This window comes from Schistocerca americana, chromosome 6, assembly GCF_021461395.2.
Source record: "Schistocerca americana isolate TAMUIC-IGC-003095 chromosome 6, iqSchAmer2.1, whole genome shotgun sequence".
Classification (NCBI taxonomy): Eukaryota; Metazoa; Arthropoda; class Insecta; order Orthoptera; family Acrididae; genus Schistocerca; species Schistocerca americana.
In genome coordinates this window covers 320352862-320372885 of record NC_060124.1, presented here as the reverse complement: position 1 = coordinate 320372885, position 20024 = coordinate 320352862, and the positions used below count along the sequence as shown (strand labels likewise).

The 20024-nt window shown below is 39.2% G+C and overlaps 1 protein-coding gene across 1 annotated transcript in view; it reads right to left on the bottom strand.

The window, feature by feature from the left end:
* Window positions 1–9202: 9202 nt before the first annotated feature.
* LOC124619547 (sodium-coupled monocarboxylate transporter 1-like) overlaps window positions 9203–20024 on the bottom strand; it is a 182890-nt gene continuing 172068 nt past the window's right edge. Inside the window, exon 15 of the mRNA XM_047146017.1 lies at window positions 9203–10606. Within this exon, the coding sequence (XP_047001973.1) occupies window positions 10541–10606 (66 nt within the window). The 3' untranslated portion in view covers window positions 9203–10540. The remainder of the gene's footprint in view (window positions 10607–20024) is intronic.

Below are 20024 nucleotides of genomic sequence, written 5' to 3'. Positions count from 1 at the left end.
TGATCAAAATTTAAAGTAGTAATTTGGTGTTGAACATGAGTGTCTGTTATTTATGGTGTGCATTTGTTTTGTCTTTCACTGGTTTTATTATAATAGTAAGTTACATTTCTCCTTCTTCCTCTGCCTGTAAATTCCCAGTTGATATTATAGGTCCTATTGTGATTAAATTTTCTCGCCCCCAAAACTGCAAACCTTCATTCAGGCAGTCCGGAGTTTTCCTGCCTGTTTTCTCTGTTTTTTTATCTCCAATTTTGTTCCCACCTGTTTCTGTTTCCAAAATTTCTATCCCTGTCTCTGTCATTACTTTTATGATCCCTATTGTTTCCCCTGTGTTGTTCATGTCTATTGTCTCTGTATTCTCTCCTCTCTCCATACCTGTTTGAATACCACCTCCCCTGTTGGTGTTTACCATTGTAAAAATTTTGCATATTCCCTCTTTTTAATGACCTATCCAATTGATCCACATATTTTAAAAAATTTTCCAAAGAATCATCAGACCTATGAACTAAATTCCATTGCAATTTTTCAGGTAGCCTTCTTTTCAGCGCATCTATTTGTGTCATTTCATCAAAAGGTTTATCTAAATGTATTAATTTTCTCAATTGATCTTTACAAAATGCTTTCATGGTGCCCACTCTCCCTCGGAAAATAGGTCCATTTAAAAATTCAGATTTAATCCTCCCCTGTTCAGATTCTGACCAAAATTTAATTAAGAAGCTTTTCTCAAAATTTGCAAAGGTTTCCCACTGAACGAAATTTCGGTTAGCCCAGGATAGGGCCTCCCCATCAAGAAATTTTTTGACAAATTTAATTCTTGAAATGTCAGAAATTCCTGGCACAAAATTGTCCTTGCAATGGTGTAAAAAATCAACTGGGTGCAAATTATCACAAGGAAAACTATTCACTAACAGGTTCGACCATACTGGTCCATGACTGTACAGATTCTTGTTAACAAGATGTTCTTCAACTTGATTTATTTTAGTTTTTAATGTGTATACTTTATTCATAAGATTTGATTCCAAACTGTCAATCTTTTTCTCAACACTACTGATTGCATTAACATTGTTTGCTTTCAAGTCAGCTTAATTTTGCATCTAGTGATTTATTTTCATTTTGAAGTTCCTGAATTTCCCTGACTCGGTTACTAGTTTCAGCAATGAATTTATTTTCAAAATCAATTACTTTTTTCTCCACATTGTCTACCCTCGATTCTATACCTTTAAGTTACCTGCCAGTGTATTTTTGACCTCGGTTAACTCAGTTTTTATTACATTTAATTTCTTATTCAAATTCTCCCCTAACCTTTCGTCAATTTCAGCCCTAATTTCAGATTTTAAATTATTTACATTTTCATGTAATTCAGTTTTCAGGTCTTGTTTTATTTGCGATTTAAACGCAAGAAATTGTTTATTTATATTTTCATTCTGCTTATTCAGGAGTTGGAGTATTAATTCTATCTTATCAGGTTTTTGATCCCTCCCCCCCCCCCCACACTATTTCTTCCCCTTCATTAATTTTGTCCATTATTAACTGTTAACAAAAAATGAACCAGTAAAAATGACAATACCAAATTACAAAATTCGTTAGAACTTTTTCTTGTAGCTGAAGTCTTCTCCATCGGAATCCAGTCGTAGTGTTTATTTTAAATCCTTTGTCATCCCATTGTTTTTTGCATCCATTTTTCGTCATGTGGTTGTGTCTCCTTAATATTTGATTGTCAGGTTTTTGGCGATATTTTTCATAACAGATTCACTATGTACTTTTCCTGAAACATAACTACAGTTAATTTTTGAATATTTGGTGCTGCCTATCCCGGACGAGCCCCCACGTTCTAACAAGCCTACCACAACAAAGCTCAAAAATTAATTATGATTGTAGTGTTGCTCACGCTACTAAATACTGCATTTTCGGGCAACAACAAAGTTATATCATGTGGAAGACCTACTAGCTTTATTACTGAACACATAGATTTTCCAGTTTGTCAAATTTTGTCACCTCAGGAGAGAGAACAAATTGTAAAAGACACCATGAAAAAACAAGCAGATTACAGAAAGAAAAGACACAATGCAAGAGGCAGGTTTTCACACTTTAATATTAGTGATTTGGTTTCGATTAAAATGAAAGAAAAATCTAAAATTATGACTTCAGACTTAAAGAAATTTTTTGACGTTTACAGAGGACCATTTGAGGTGAAAGAAAATCCTCACCCAAATGCTTACAGATTGATCTATCCAAAGTCTAGGAAATTATTTGGTTTGAGGAATGTAACTGAATTGAAACCTTATAAGTCTGATACCTAGAATGAAATTTGCAAATCTCAATAACCTGGAATACAGGGAAAATTTGTCACATTTTATATTGTTTATGAAATTTGTTTCCTATCATGTGATATGGAAACTATATATGGTACTGAAGCTTACTTATTGTTGAAAGGAAGTGCAAAATGATTTTGTTTTATGAACCATGTACATGGCAAGGAGAAATGTAATTTCTATTTTGATGACATGTAATATACATACTATTCATTGAATATAGGCCTACATATAAGAAAATATTTTGATGGTTGCTTCTGCATTTTATTTTCTTTGTGTGGTAGGACATGTGCTATTTTAGTTGCAGTTTACTCATGTTAGTTATTAGATGTTTGATGAACATTTTGACATTCATATTTTGTGCTTACTATTGTTTAAAAATACTCTTGAAGTATTAGTAGTGTGACTTGTTAAGGAAGTTATGTGTGGTGAGCAGGGGAGTCATGAACTATTACTCATTTTGGTAACATAATGTTTATGGAAGAGCCTATTATGTATACATGCTTAAATTTGTGACTATTTTCTTCAGGTGCTGATGTCATTTATGCTGAAAACACTTTGTTGCTGTTATTACATTTTCTGAGCCTCCAACTCACCGTAGTTTGTGCTTGGACACATTATGAAAAGACTGAAATTGGAATATTATGGACAGGCTATGCCTGTTTATTTGCCCACTTGACAGTTGGCATGTGTGAAATTGAGAAGGACTTTCCACACTGTGAATTAAATCATTCTTTTGTGTATTGTTGGTGAACCATTCTGTCTGCCTATGGAGGCAACACACAGATACTAACAATTTTCATTTTTCTTAGTTTTGTCTTTGTATATAACATGTTTAGGATTAGTATGATACCTTTTGATATTTTGCATATTATGTTGATGAAATTAAGAGGAGGCTTGTTGTAAAATCCAATCTATACTTTTGTCATTTTGAGAAATTTTTCTATATGCAAACTTTTGATATGACATATCTTATTCTTACCTGTTCCAATAATATTTCTTCTGTTTTTGTAAGACTCAGTAGCCCTGAGCACTTTTCTTCCTTTGTACATGCCATATTGTAGGTTTTTATGCTACAGTAATATTGGATCTGTTTGGGGGGGGGGGGGGGGTGAATATTGGGATAGACAATATATATCAGTGATGGGTTTCTTAAGGGGGATTATCACAGTCGTCCGTTCTGCCATGTCTGCGTTGTATTTTATATTGATGGGCGGCTGTTGATATTCTGCTCTCACTTCTAACAACCCTACCACAACAAAGGTCAAAAATTAATTATGATTGTAGTGTTTCCCACGCTGCTAAATATTGCATTTTCGGGCAACAACAAAGTTATATCATGTGGAAGGTGTCATTAGAGCACAGTTAATAAAGTCATTTCTTGAAATAATGGATAAACTAGCCACTCATCTTTTCGTGTTTCCCACACTGGTCTCGTTGTGAACTCATGGCTCAATCGTCGAAAATCTAGGTAGTGATGATTCCAAGGTCGTATGCAAAGAGGCCTAGGTGTTATTCTGCGATATTCAAAAGTTTTATAGATGTGTTTCATAAACCATTCTTGAAGATTAAACTTTTGCAAGTTAGGACAATGGTGATACAAAAAACTAATGAGCACTCCGAATTTAAGTTACACATCTTTTTTATTACTTTTGTTGCAATATCGTGTAACTCGTTCCAAAACATCACTTCACGATATTAAACATATTTGATAATATCTTCGTCACTGTTGAAGTTTACATTTTATAAACTGACTACAATTTGCGTCTTTTTAACATGACGACCAAAGCTTGACTCTCTAATAACCGCTTACGCGCCCAAAAATCAGAGTTACAAGTACGTCAAAGATTATAGTGACAAAAGAAGGAATATCCATAAGAATAATATTATTGCAATATATACATATCGATGTATCGAAGTACCTCTACATTAATGAAATCAAATCTGAATGTTGTCACAGAAATATATTAACTATTTTACAGAAACACAGTAGAATATTGCTGGTATCGAGAGGTTGAGGTGCGGTGCCGTAATGGTTACGTAATTCAAGTACCATTACAAGTGGAAGGCATGTTGTGCCACTCATGTCTTCACGAAGAGCTATTGGTTGGTCAAGGCTTCAAACCTGTCATGTAGTGGGAGAGATTTTCTGCGTTTTTTACCGCACCCCAAGCCGACAGCCTTGCTGCAGTGGTAACATCGGTTCCCGTCACATCATCTAAGTTAAGAGCTGTCGGGCTGGGCTAGCACTTGGATGGGTGACCATCTACTCTGACGAGTACTGTTGGAAATCGGGGTGGATTCAGCCCTTTTGCGGCAAAACACTCCATATCCGCATCCGTTGATGCCTGTGACCTGAGGATGACACGGCGGCCAGTCGGTACCGTTGGATCTTCCAAGGCCTGTTCAGACGGAGTTTACCTCACCACAGCATTACTGGTTAACTATGACTAAATCCACGAGAGTAGGAATTCGTTAAACGTGTTTATAAAATTATAATTGGTGAAAATTCGCAAGGTCTGCTGCAATTGGACAGAGTCGTTCCTGCACCTGCAGAACCAGCTATGTGTCGGAGAGTAAAGTCGGAAAACTCTTATTGCAGGGACATCGAAGAAGAGACTTGTTGCAAGTCTTTACAGAATACTGTAGAGAGGGGTGTTTCCTCCGTAGAGCACAATACAGTGGTCGAGTTGGGACTCCGAATTTTAAGCCGCCACAGTCTTGCACATTCATTGCGTCTAAGAATGGTAAGCATGAGCTGGTGATGCGAAGATATTTAATTTACATCAGGGTTTAATTCTGCAGTCTTAACATTCTTAGCGAGCTAGTTGCAACCATCATTCACTTTGTTGAATCTAATGGTACTTGCTATGCTTGGGTTCTTTTCTTAATTCACTAACTACTTTCTCAGTTTTTGGCTGTACTCGCAATATAGCATCATAATATGCTTTCATATTTCCACCCACCTCTGCCAAGGCTATAGTTCATTATTACAACCGTTTGGCTGTTTATTAAATGTTTATATACTTGATTCAGTGGCAAATCATTCTATTTGACGTCTTACGATAATAATTGGAACTGTTATAGTGACTGCCAGTTTTCTTTAGTGGTTAGATGACCCCCTTCATTAATATATCTCTGTGAGATGTGGTACCCGTACTGTCATGCTTTACTGGGCCATCCCTAGTAGTTTTTCGTTCAATAAGGCGTTATCAGTTGGTCGACATTGTTTCTCTTAAATTTTCATGATCTTATGTGGAGCTTCCCTGTCATGTAGGCCACTGAAGATCAGAGTTATAGTGTTTTAGGGGTATGCTAAACGGCTCAACTGAAACCTTACAAAAGCCATTAACAGAAGTGTGCTCAAGATATTGGAAGATGATTATTTCATAACTGTCATTCAGCTTCAGTCCACTGTCAGTAATAATGGTTAACAGTTTAGATCAAAATTGTGACAGAAAGTTAAGGTAGACAGCAACTTTAAACATTTCTCTATTTCTTACTGTATAGGGTGTTTCAAAATGAGTTTTGTAAACCTGGGGTCAATTTTCTTACACCGAAAGAAGAAAAAAGTTCAGTAACCAAGGGCTCTAAAAGCATAATTTAAGAGCTATGAGCAGTTGTTCATCCTCGATACAGTGAGCCACATCTCTTCTACTACAACGCATTTTCTTTCCATGTATTGGGAGGAGGTAGTATTGGACAAAACGAGAAAAAAATATGCAGTAAACATGGGCTCTAAAATGTGTATCTTAACAGCTATGAGCACTTGTTTAGTAGAAGAGATGCGTTTCACTGTAGCGAAGATGAACAAATGCTTGTACCTCTTAACGTACTTCTTTTGGAACCCATGTTTACTAGACACTTTTTTCTTGTTTTTGCGAAAAGAACATATCGCCAAATTTTTAAAACGTCATTCTGAATCATTCTCTAAACCAGCTTCCAACCCACTGGAGCACATGATGCGTGAATCACTTATTTCGTGAATATTGAGGGAAAGATGTGATGTGGAAGTTATTGGTCTTTCAGACTGTTTTCAACAGTTCACCTTATGACAGTACAGAAAAGCAACCTCACACTGTTTAATTTGATGAAAAGCTGCCTAGTATTTTCGAGCAGTGTATAACCTTTCCACTAACAGACTAGATTTCAAGAGAAAAGTTGCATCGCCAAGTCCTAGAACATATTAACAACAAATGCTGATGCAAGAAAGAGGAGACACGAATGGGTTGTGAAGCCTGTTGTTTGTGATCTTGATGATTGGGTTCTAGTGGGAACACGTACTATGCCTCATAAGATAACAATGAAGTTAAGAAATTTCACCGTCATTTTACTAGCCATTTCATACAAGTAAAATTCTACATTTACTTTTCTAATACATAAACTTTGGGAAGTAATACAGACAGTAGCATACTGAAAATATAAAACTATATCATAAAAGTAAATGACTTTATTCTGTCAGTGATATGTAACATTTCCGCATGTTATTATCAGTCTGCGGATCTGTGAGTCACATTGTTTATATGATTTTGTTTGCTAGACTGTCCCACACAAATGTCTCATGTTTTATGACTCTGCGTGGAAATTTATGTGCTACTTTCTATTGACAGTAAGAAGACTCAGTAGACGAAACAGCAAGAAGGTTTTGTGTATAAGTGTGTGATCGTACAGCGTAGATATGGAAAGACGGGGATGGAAAGACAAAGGTACACGCACGTTTAAACATGCCGCAAAACGTTTTTTAACAGTAACTGACGTTGTCTACTTTCATGTTGCCCGGCATGGTCGAATGGCGTCACAGAGAGCAGAAGAAGTGGTTATGAGATTCACTACATGTACTTTGATGAGATGTGACGAAGTAACGGATGTTGTTGGTCGACGGGCGATCACCCCTTCGCCCAGTATTGCAGCTGGGGAAATCATTGCCTGTTCGTATTCCTGCCCACCATCAGGAAGTTTGTTTAGAGTCCCACCTTCCCGCCGCTCATCTCATCGCATCACAGCACACCATGTCAAATATACAAAGTTTTAATAATTTTTTCTCAAACGCACAAAATTTTAATTTTCAGTTTGAGTAAAGTATTGTGGCACACTATCCATTTTTAGTGGGAATATAATGATGTTTAGGTTTTTCGTGAACTTTGCTAAGCGGTAACCGACATGCTGATTTTTCGTTTGTTCACATTATGCAGATATAGAACATTCTTTTCTTGAGACTTTATCAGAGTCCAGTAGGTATATTTTCCATGTTAGTGGCATGTCTTTTTACTGAACTGTAATAGGATAACCTTTAAGTATTTTCATGAATTTATGCAAGCAAGTGTAAGTGTAAATATTCTGCAGAAATTTCTTTGCCTTCCGTTTTAATGTTTCTATTTGCCATGATGCATTATGGCCAGATAATTCGTTACTGTTATATGCTGTAACGAATGAACATTGATTGCTTTTATTGTTTTCATTCTCATACTTTGATGCACTTTCAATCGAGTTTTTTTTTCGTCAGGCCATTCTGACAGTAACAGTTGAGGATACACGTATTAAGTTGCATTAGGCCTTCATGGCATTGAATAGTCGGACACACACGTATGAGAAATGTAGAACACTTATGCTCATTGTTTATTTATTATCGTCATTGTTTTTTCGTACTAAAACCATATTACATATAATGTTCTATAGATTTTATGATGTTTTCAATAACATATTTCCAATATTTTTACATTTTATTAGTATTTTGAGACTGTAACTAGGTTTATTTTGTAGTTATACACTTACAGAATATTTTTGCATCTTCGTGGGATATTTTTGAATTATTTGTAACTTTCAGGGATTTCTTTTTTTTATTTTGGTTTATATTGGTAATGTAATGTTAATATCATGGCAATAAGTACATATAAAACGAAATTTTTTTCTAACCGATGATATGGGGGATGTAGCTCAGGCGTCACAGTTTCGTGTAAATTTACAGTGTCAATTTGGCAGTACATCGCGCTTTGTTTCTGGTTTCAACTGTGGGCCTGGTTTGACGCTACGACGGGCCGTGAATATTGTTCAATAGTACAATTGAGGGTGAATCGCTACGTGGATCGGTCTCTAGCAGACCGCACTTGTCTGAGTAGCATTATTTGTATTACATATGGAGCTAAATGTATAAAAGTGGAACATTTTCATTAAATAAGTTAATAGCTCTCTTGACGGATGTTTTGTGGAATCTTTCCGTTTTTGATTACTTATGTGTTGACCTACGACAGTCACATACCTTTCCTGAACCTAGTAGTATGGGTTTTGTGAGATCTCTCCCTATGCAACCCGCATGTCAGGACGAGGACCATATAATACCCGGCGTGAGGACAAAAGTGGAGGAGCTGAGAAACTGGTTTCCACTATTATCGAATTATCTGTATAAAATTTGATTCTGGTAGGAATTTTCCCCCTGATGGGCGTGATATTGTTTTGTTGATGAGATTAACATGCATAACACTTTTTCTCTGAAACCTGTACTGCGAATTAAGAGTAATAAATGGTAGTGAGGTGCCTCATATACCTGTAGGTTGACCTATACGTGGTCTCAGACGAAGCTCTGGTGACCGAACCATAATGGTATATTCGTTCTATTCGAAATAAAGGAAACGCTGAAACATAAGTTCAGGCTAGGGGCCGAATATTGGCAGTACCACTTGCTGTTATTCGGCTAACAACCGAGTCGTAGGAGCGTCATTACTGCTTTGAAGTCACCAGAATGAGAAATGATGGATAAACAAAAAACGTTGACGAACAGAAATCTACAAGAACGTGAGAGCAAAAATATTTTAAAAATTGGTACTAGGATTGCTCAGGGAATAGGTTATAAGGATTTAGAGATGATTTTCAAACAAACAAACCGTACAGAACTCTTAAAATTAACTTCGTTGTATTATCACTTTCTGTACACAATGAAACGTTCTGACATTTAGTAAACCAAGTTAAACATGATGTACTTTTTTACGTAAATCATTTTAAGAGACAAAACAGATTTACGGAACATTTCATACTTGCAACGAAAATTTGTGTGTAACTGCAAGTCACAAAAATTTTCGTTTAAAATGCTTTCGCTGAATCACTGGTTATCCTATCCACTCACATTTCTCGTCATTCCCTATAAAAATGAGGAACTGATACTGTCAGTACCCTTCTGCAAACATGACAAAAAGTCTTCGTTTATGTGAAAGGTCCAAACCTACGCAACACATTAAATGAAGAAAGTTTCACCAAAATAAGTAAATTTCACTAACCATGAATATCGTGCCAGCACAAAGTACATGGTAATGGTTATTAAAAGTCCACTAAACTATTCCTTAAGTAAGTTAACGGACAATGTGAGATGTAAAACAATGGAGAAACATGACACTTAATACATAAAACTTCAGTTACATGGACAAAATACAGTTCAGTGAATGTTTGTTTATTAATTCGCACCTTGCTTAAAAAATACGTCGTAACCTATTTGTAACAACGGCACAGGAAATGTCATATTACGTTATCTCCAACGTAGACGAACATTTTTATATATGTTACACATGATATATCACTATTTCTGAAATGAGATTTTGTGTGTGACATATTTTGAATGTTTTATACACTCTGAAAATAAATCAGCGGCTACAGCTTGGAAGAAACTACTCTACGAAATGGTCACATCTTACTTAAAACTCGCGACAGTAGCGTTCTTAAGCTATTCATGAGGATACTGTATCCCGAATACACATGTAAACTGTTTCTTCAGATAAAGTATCATTGCACGAAACCATGTAAAAAGAAGTTATGCAAGTACACTCTGGATCAATGTGATTAAGTTCCAAACTCGACTATCAAACTGCACTCAGGTAGTCAGGTCGTATCAGGACGATTCATTCCTATGCTATTTTCTGTATTTTGCACCAAGCAATGTGAATACCTTTTCACTTTGATGATTTAACACTTCAAAAGCTAGTGAAAAAAATCAAGGACACAGCAAATCAACATTTTTGCCCATCAGAAAAGAAAAAGAGGGCTTCCAGTCATTTTACATCCGTTTCGTAAGAAGATTTGCGTTTATCGTTGGTTAATGGATATGGGATATCTCAAGTCCTTAAAGGTTGTATCTTAATCACAAGATTCCACCTTAGTATCTTATTATTATTAAAGCTCGTCACCGAATTCATTATCATCCTAAAAATTGATAATGTATTAAGAAAACACTAGAAAGTGCTGCGTCAGTCCACGTCTTTCAGTTTTCTTCTGTCCTCTTCTTCTTGTGAGATTACCCGCATCTCAACCGTCTGAAACATAAATCGTAACAATATATCATTAATTCGTTGTACATAGACACCAGTAGATAGTGTGGTCGTGTATAGAGTTTAAATGCTACGTTAATCAAAGGCTTAAACATAGCAATTCAGTACCGTGGATCACTTATGACTATACCAATTGTTAATTATTTTCCATTGATTCATGGTTTAGTAATTAATTTTTGTCTTTTTCCGATGAAACACTTACTAGTCTTGCTTGAGTAATATTGCAGTGCAGTTGTTATTGCAAAATATGTGGAGAAAAACAGTCACATTACGAATATCAGGTTGCCGATAGCGAAAGGCACTGGTTTCGTTCTCTGCAAAAGAACTTGTGACTTCGACACTGAAGAGACAAAGAAACTGGTACAACTGCATAATATCTTGTAGGGGCCCCGAGGGCATACGGAAGTGCCGCAACATGACGTGGCAGGGACGCAACTAATGTCTGAAGTAGTGCTGGGGCGAACTGACACCATGAATCCTGCAGGGCCGTCCATAAATCCGTCAGAACACGAGGGGGTGGAGTTCTTTTCCGAACAGCTCGTTATAAGGTATCCCAAATATGCTCAATAATGTTCATCTCTGTGGAGTTTGGTGGCCAGCGTAAGTGTTTAAAGTCAGAAGAGTGTTCCTGGCGACACTCTATAGCAATTATGGACGTGCGGGGTGTCGCATTGTCCTGCTGGAATTGCCTACTTCCGTCGGAATGTACAATGGACGTGAATGGCTGCAAGTGATCAGAGAGGATGCTTACGTACGTGTCACCTGTCACAGACGTATCTAGACACATCAGGGGTCGATATCACTCCAAAAGCACACGCTGTAAGGGATCAACCGCCCCTTACGAATTGAGAACAATATAGCATTGCTTCACGCAGATCGCAGTCGGTACTATCGATAGTCCAGTGTACGGTGCGCCAGAGTAGTGTTGGGACTCCAGACAAGTAAGTTGTTACCTGTAAGCGAGCAAGGCGGATTTCGGTAGAACGGCCGACCGCATTTACAACTGTTTAACGGCTGTGTGAGTCCCCCAACTTCGTCGGCCTGACATCCAGCAAATACGAAAATGGCATTAATTGAGTGATTTGTTGATGTGTTTAAGTGTTCATTTGTGCACCGACAGCCATGCCGGACACCGACGATTTGGACTGCAGTGAGAATTGTGCATTCAGTGCTACATGAAGATTATCGGCGTGTGACAACATTAACAGGCGACCTGTGATGAGGTAACCGTTATTACTTTGTCAGACGAAGGGGGTAACTGCCTCATTCGTGTTGTTTAGACAATAGATATAGAACATTAACATCAAATTATGTACCGATTATTGCTATCTGACATCCTAGTTAGCTTTGCTGGATTTGATACGAAACAACTCCCGTGCAAATATTAACCCATCAGCCTTTATCAGTTACACACGCTCAAACTATTCTAGGCTGTTAGGCTATAATCCACTAGTCAATAAAGGTGAGTTTAATAGGGAGTGTTTCAACGCCCCGCACCATTACAGAGCCTTGCCCAGCTGACATGCAGGGTCCATGGATTCACGAGGTTGTCGCCATACCCATACGCGTCCATCCGCTCGATACAATTTGAAAACAGACTCGTCCGACCAGGCAACCTGTTTCCAGTCATCAACGGTCCAACGTCGATGTTGTCTGCTCCAGGCAAGGCGTAAAGCTTTATGTCATGCAGTCAGTAAGGTTACACGAGTGGGTCTTCGGCCTTGAAAGCCCAGGTCGATGATGTTTCGTTGAATGGTTCCCACGCTGGGACTTCTTGGTGGCCTAGGATTGGAATCTGTAGCAATTTGCGGAAGGGTTGCACTTCTGGCCGGCCGATGTGGCCGTGCGGTTCTAGGCGCTTCAGTCTGGAACCGTGTGACCGCTACGGTGACAGGTTCGAATCCTGCCTCGGGCATGGATGTGTGTGATGTCCTTAGGTTAGTTAGGTTTAAGTAGTTCTAAGTTCTAGGGGACTGATGACCACAGATGTTAAATCCCATAGAGCTCAGAGCCATTTGACCCATTTTTTTTGCACTTCTGTCACATTGAACTGTTCTCTTCAGTCATAGTTGGTCCCGTTCTTGCAGGATCTTTCTCGGGCCGCAGCGATGCCGGAGATTTGATGTTTTACCCTAGTCCTGATATTCATGGTTCACTCGTGAAATGCTCGTAAGGGAAAATCCCCACTTCATCGCTATCTCGGAGATGCTGTGTGGCATTGCTCGTGTGCCAACTATAACACCACGTTCAAACTCACTTAAATCTTGATAACCTGGCATTCTAGCAGCAGTAACTGATCTAATAACTGCACCAGACACCTATTGTCTTATATAGGCACTTCCGACCGCAGCGCCGAGTTCTGCCTGTTTCCATATCTCTGTATTTGAGTACGCATGCCAATACCAGTTTCTTAGGCGCTTCAGTGTGAAATGATACAATAGAAAATAAGGTAATTTTCTCCAACTTAACGTTTCAATTTTATTTTTTGTGTATTTAAATGTGTTCCGAATGCAACAGTCAAGTTTCTTGGTTATACATTAGTTTTCTTTCTTCTAGAAACAATCACAGTACACGCTTTGAATTGAAACTAGTGTCCGTCATGCACTTCCACCATCAGAAACATTTATGTACCGTATGGTGAACATAATGTTATTTGAGTGTGCCTAGCAAAAATAAAGGTAACTGTTTTACACGTATCAGTCACTTTTCTCCATAGAAAGAGCATCCTTATTTTTTCCAGATACAGCCTTTGTTTTGAAACTGATGCAATGCCCACTTTGAAGTCGTTAAAACGGAAAAAAAATTGATTTTCAGAAATGAGGTAGGTGTAACAAATCGGCTTCACGAACTTCTGAAACAATTTATTTAAAACACGCATGCATGTAGAAAGGAAGAAATTTACATCATTGTGCTTCACAACACAGGCACAGCAGTATCGTGTTTACCCGCAGATGCTAGGCAGCAAATTTCAATTAAAAGTGCTCCCCTATACGGCAATTACATAATGTGTGTACGAGTACAGGTTTGACGCAGGAACGACGACATACAGAAGGTTTGGTCTGGCCGCGAGCCGTGCGCGGATAGCCAAAGCGGTTAAGGAGACCTCTTATTCGCAACTGCTAATACATTTCATGTATTGAACACAAGTTATGGAAGTAACACCAACAAACCTAAAAGACAAGTAATCGGATGTAACTGAATTAAGTTAGGTGATAAAGAAATAAGAGACGATATGCACCGTCGAGTGTAAATATTTGGATAGTAAAATAACTGATGATGATCGAAGTGGTGAGTACACAAAATGCAAACTAGGCAGTTTTGTTAACATAGAATAAAATTTAGATGTTAGGTCTTTTTGAAGGTATTTACCTGGATTGTAGTCTAGTACATAAGTGAAACATGGACAGTAAACAGTTCAAATTAGAAGAGAATAGAAGCTTTTAAAATGTGGTGCTTCAGAGAATACTGAAGAGTAGATGGGTGGATGTAGAGGCTTATCTCACTAGGGGTAAGATAGATACTGCCTACAGGAAAATTAAAGAGACCTTTGGAGAAAAGAGAACCACTTGTATGAATATTAAGAGCTCAGATGGAAACCAAGTTCTAACCAAAGAAGGGAAAGCAGAAAGGTGGAAGGAGTATATAGAGGATCTATACAAGGGCGATGTACTTGAGGACAATATTACGGAAATGGAAGAGGATGTAGATGACGATGAACTGGGAGATATGATACTGCGTGAAGAGTTTGACAGAGCACTGAAAGACCTGAGTCGAAACAAGGCCCCGGGAGTAGACAACATTCCATTAGAACTACTTACGGCCTTGGAAGAGCCAGTGCTGACAAAACTCTACCATCTGGTGAGCCAGATGTATGAGACAGGCGAAATACCCTCATACTTCAAGACGAATACAATAATTCCAATCCCAAGGAAAGCAGGTGTTAACAGATGTGAAAATTACCGAACTATGAGTTTAATAAGTCACGGATGCAAAATACTAACGCGAATTCTTTACAGACGAATGGAAAAACTAGTAGAAGCCGACCTAGGAGAAGATCAGTTTGGATTCCGTAGAAATATTGGAACACGTGAGGCAATACTGACCTTACGACTTATCTTAGAACAAAGATTAAGGAAAGGCAAACCTACGTTTCTAGCATTTGTAGACTTAGAGAAAGCTTTTGACAATGTTGATTGTAATACTCTCTTTCAAATTCTGAAGGTGGCAGGTGTAAAATACAGGGAGCGAAAGGCTATTTACAATTTGTACAGAAACCAGATGGCAGTTATAAGAGTCGAGGGAGATGAAAGGGAAGCAGTGGTTGGGAAGGGAGTGAGACAGGGTTGTAGCCTCTCCCCGACGTTATTCAATCTCTATATTGAGCAAGCAGTGAGGGAAACAAAAGAAAAATTCGGAGTAGGTATTAAAATCCATGGAGAAGAAATAAAAACTTTGAGGTTCGCCGATGACATTGTAATTCTGTCAGAGACAGCAAAGAACTTGGAAGAGTAGTTGAACAGAATGGACAGTGTCTTGAAAGGAGGGTATAAGATGAACATCAACAAAAGCAAAAAGAGGATAATGGAATGTAGTCGAATTAAGTCAGGTGATGCTGAGGGAATTAGATTGGGAAATGAGACACTTAAAGCAGTAAAGGAGTTTTGCTATTTGGGGAGCAAAATAACTGATGATGGTCGAAGTAGAGAGGATATGAAATGTAGACTGGCAATGGAAAGGAAAGCGTATGTGAAGAAGAGAAATTTGTTAACATCGAGTATAGATTTAAGTGTCAGGAAGTCGTTTCTGAAAGTATTTGTATGGAGTGTAGCCATGTATGGAAGTGAAGCGTGGACGATAAATAGTTTAAACAAGAAGAGAATAGAAGCTTTCGAGGTGTGGTGCTACAGAAGAACGCTGAAGATTAGATGGGTAGATCACATAACTAATGAGGAAGTAGGACATGTTCTGAAGCATCAAGGGATCACCAATTTAGTATTGAAGGGCAGCGTGGAGGGTAAAAATCGTAGAGGGAGACCAAGAGATGAATACACAAAGCAGATTCAGAAGGATTTAGGTTGCAGTAGGTACTGGGAGATGAAGAAGCTTGCACAGGATAGAGTAGCATGGAGAGCTGCATCAAACCAGTCTCAGGACTGAAGACCACAACAACAACAACAACAAGATGGGTGGATCGAATAAATAAAAGAAATTGGAGAAAAAAGAATCTGATCGGGTCCACTATCAATATTCAAAGATGTTGGGGCCGCATGTCTTGGTAATGCCTTTCCAAGCATTCCTCTAGGCGGCGGCGGGGTCCTGCGATGAAGCTTTAAAGCACTGTTCGCGGATCAGTTTATGGTCATGTCACCTTTAGCGAATGTATGGACGAGTGAGTCTTGTGGGACAGGGGCGGAGCTGTTGCCATGTGTAGATGATCGTGCAGGCTTGGGGCAGGGTTACCTGGGATGGAAGTTCGGCAGCAGCATTTATAATATACGACAGAAAGGTCAGCATCGGACGTAATGATGTCTGTCTTTTTTATTGCACTGCAGACCTAAATTTTAACTGACAGTGCAGCAATCATCAGTGTGTTAGATGTAGTAATGTAGAATGAACGTAATTATAACGATAGATATTGCAGTCTAACTCTGGAATGTGTGTCGTTACAATTACGTTGATTCTACATAACTGCTTATAAGGCACTGATGTAACCTGTCTGAGATAGCACTAGGTCATGCAATAGGGTTACGAGAAGGTGGATGTTCCTTCTTCGATACTGCAGAAAAACCTAGCAGGAATGTATTCACTGTACAAGATTACTGGTAGCGATGGTCACGAGAATGTAGGGTCGCAAGAAGACAGGGCTGCAAGCGGCCACGTGGCACCACGACAAGAGAGACCATTGAGTTTGGTGATGGCTCTGGCGCATCGTACTGCAGCTCCTGCAGCAATCTGAGCAGCGGGTGGTACCACAGTGACACAACAAACTGTTATAAATTGGTTACTTCAAGGACAGCTACCAGGTAGGCCTCCTGTAACGTGTATTCCACTGAACACAATTGACAGGGCTATGCGAATTCGGTGGTGTCAAGCGATAGCTCGTTGGAGGTCAGGGTGGATGCCTGTTGTGTTTTCTGCTAAGAGCCGGTTCTGCCTCGGTGCAAGTGACGGCCAAGTGTTGGTTAGAAGGCGGCCGATTGAGAGTCTGCAACCAATCTGTCTGTGACCTAGACACACTGAACCTGTAGTTGGGGTTATGGTCTGGGACGCGATTTCGTATGTCAGCAGGAGAACTCTCGTGGTTATCCCACGCACCCTAACTGCAAATCTGTTCGTCAGGCTGGTAATTCGACCTGTTGTGCTGTCATTCTTAAACAGCATTCCAGTGGGTAGTTTGCAACAGGATAACGTTTGCCCACATGCTGTTGTTGTAAGACAACGTGTTCTACAGTGTATCGACATGTTGCCTTGCCTTGCCTGTCACCAGATCTGTTTCCAATGGAGCACGTATGGGACGTCATCGGATGACAACTCCACCGTCATCCAGAAACAGCATTAACCGTCCCTCTAATGACGAACCAATTGCAACAGCCATGGAACTCCATCCCACTAACTGACATCCGGCACTTGTACAACACAGTGCATGCACGTTTGCATGCTTGCATTCAACATTCTCACGTTTACACTCATTATTAATGTAACAGCATTTAACTTTTGCAACGGCTTCTCTCGTACTTATATTAACTTGTGATCTTACAATGTTAATCACTTAAATATATTACCCAGGCAAATAATTTTCTAAATTTCGTTATTCTACAGTTATGATTTTTTTCCGCCAGTGCCTATGATTTAGTGCATGCGCCATGAGGATTTTTGTAGACGATGCTGTTGAATACAAGAAGACTGTAACGCCAGAAAACTGTAGCTAAATGCAATATAACCAGCAGGCGGTCGATGAAAGGTGCCTCTGCCACTGAAGTTAGATATAAGGTATGGTTTCTTTCCGTCTGAGGGTGTTTCTGCATCATATATACAACGTAGCGTGACTCCGATGCAGGTATATAAGCACCGACATGTAGACAAAGAATTAGTATGGGATTCGTGTATTTTCGATGTGCGTGCGGTTTATGCAGAAATGTGAACTATTGCTAAATGCGCCCAAACGGAATTAATGTGCTGTTATACTTTTCTTGGCTGCCGAAAGACGAACACCTGTAGACAATTATCGGAGAATGAAGAATGAACGCTGGAGATATTACGGCTTGCAATTAATGTTAAACGTCCGGGAAAACTGCGACAAGGGGTGGTGCTGCTTCACGATAACGCACGTCCTCATATCGCAAATGCCGTATCGCAGAAGTTACGCCAGATGAAGTGGGAGGCTCTCGAGCACCCGCCCTATAGTTCTGAGCTCTCCCCATGCGATTATGACGCCTTCGGCCCCTTAAAAAAGGCCTTGAAGGGTCGATGATTCCTGTCGGAGGAGGATGTGCAGCAGACAGTTACAGATTTCTTCACGCAGCAGGGCACGGTGTTTTATCAAACGGGTATCTCTAGCCTAATGCGTCGTTGGGATGATTGCCTCAACTCTCAAGATGATTTTGCCTGACTTACATACCGATTCTGGAGTGTACGGCATTTCAATGGTAAATATTTGATCGTCCATTACACAACGTTTAATGTAATATATTGCATATAAACAAACGAAGAGATTCATCATTCCTCTTCGATTACGCTACTGGCAGTAAACAACAGCAAACAGAAACAACTGTAGAATACCCAAAAGTAACGGTTTGGACCCATTTGATATGGAATGGTCACGTAAAGATAGTTTTAGGAAAAGCAGAAGGCAGCTTGAGAGTCACTGGAAAAATTTTAAGGAAATGTAATTCATCCGAGAAAGAAGTGGCATGCAAAATACTTGGTCGGCAGAATCTTGAGTAACGGAAAATGGGATGAACAGAAACAACAGAGTGAATGAAATTAAACTTCTAGAAACATTAAATGATATCGTGCTGGACGACAAATGGGAATATCATTCAAAGATATGTTTGTCTAGGGTGGTAGTCAACCAGTCTAAAGGGACAATTATAAATTTCAAAGTTGGCGACACTGTCAGTTGATGTTCTGTTTCCTCTACGACCAACGCCGGATGTGGCAGTGAATTTGCTAAGTTCGAACTTTATCTGTAAGTACGAACCAAAATGGTATTGTTTTAATTTAAGGATCCGGAAAGCAAGTTCCGATTCATTAACCAAATATTCAATTTTAACCCTTCGATGGGCGCGGCTTTCATACTTCCATGAGTGAGCGCGTTGCGGCTTTTGCACCGCAACTAGTTTTACGTTTTTAACCTCCGCGCGGGATTAGCCGAGCGGTCTCAGGCGCTGCAGTCATGGACTGTGTGGCTGGTCTCGGCGGAGGTTCGAGTCCTCCCTCGGGTATGGGTGTGTGTGTTTGTCCTTAGGATAATTTGGGTTAAATAGTGTGTAAGCTTAGGGACTGATGACCTTAGCGGTTAAGTCCCATAAGATTTCACACACTTTTGAACAGTTTTTGAGTTCTACATTTTTAACCAAAGGAAAAATAATCATCCCATCAGTAATAAATAGATAAAATTCATCAATTTCTTTTTCCGTAATTCCAGCACTTGCTTTTGGACCTGGCAAAACTTTTAGGATGTTCTTGGCTTTGGTTTTAGGAGAAGAAGGCAGCGGTTTACTTATCCAAATAGTTTCTTTATCTTTTCCTCTTCAACCAGGTGGTCATCAGTTTCCTCTGTTGATTGTTCGGAGCCACTGCTGTGGTTTTCTTCTTCAATAACTTCCTCTTCCATCGCAGATTCACATGAATCTGACAATTCCTGTAATTCTTCTTCTGACAAGTCTCGCAGTACTTTCTCATAGTCTTCAGGACGTGCAATTAGACGGTGCCTGTCAAATGCCTTCTTTTTCTCTATTTCCACGCTTTTGAGAGACCTAATGACACACATGTTTTTGTAAAAGTAATATTGTAGCAAATCAATATCCAAGACTGTAAAAGGTAATGAAAATTGCATATGGGAACTTTGATTCGATTTGAATATTCATTATATACTAATATAAAAGAACGATTGCCTTGAGGTGAAAGAAAAACACAAGTACAGAAAATACTTACATCCCAAGGCGCGTAACGGCAAACACACCGCAAACGCAGCACTCACGTTTCAAACCACAATAGCGACCAAACTGCTGAAAGCATGAGTAGCGCAAATGTAGTAAGTGGTGACATCCGTTGAGAACAACAGATACGTATCCGTGGCTCTGAGCACTATGGGACTCAACTGCTGTGGTCATAAGTCCCCTAGAACTTAGAACTACTTAAACCTAACTAACCTAAGGACATCACACACATCCATGCCCGA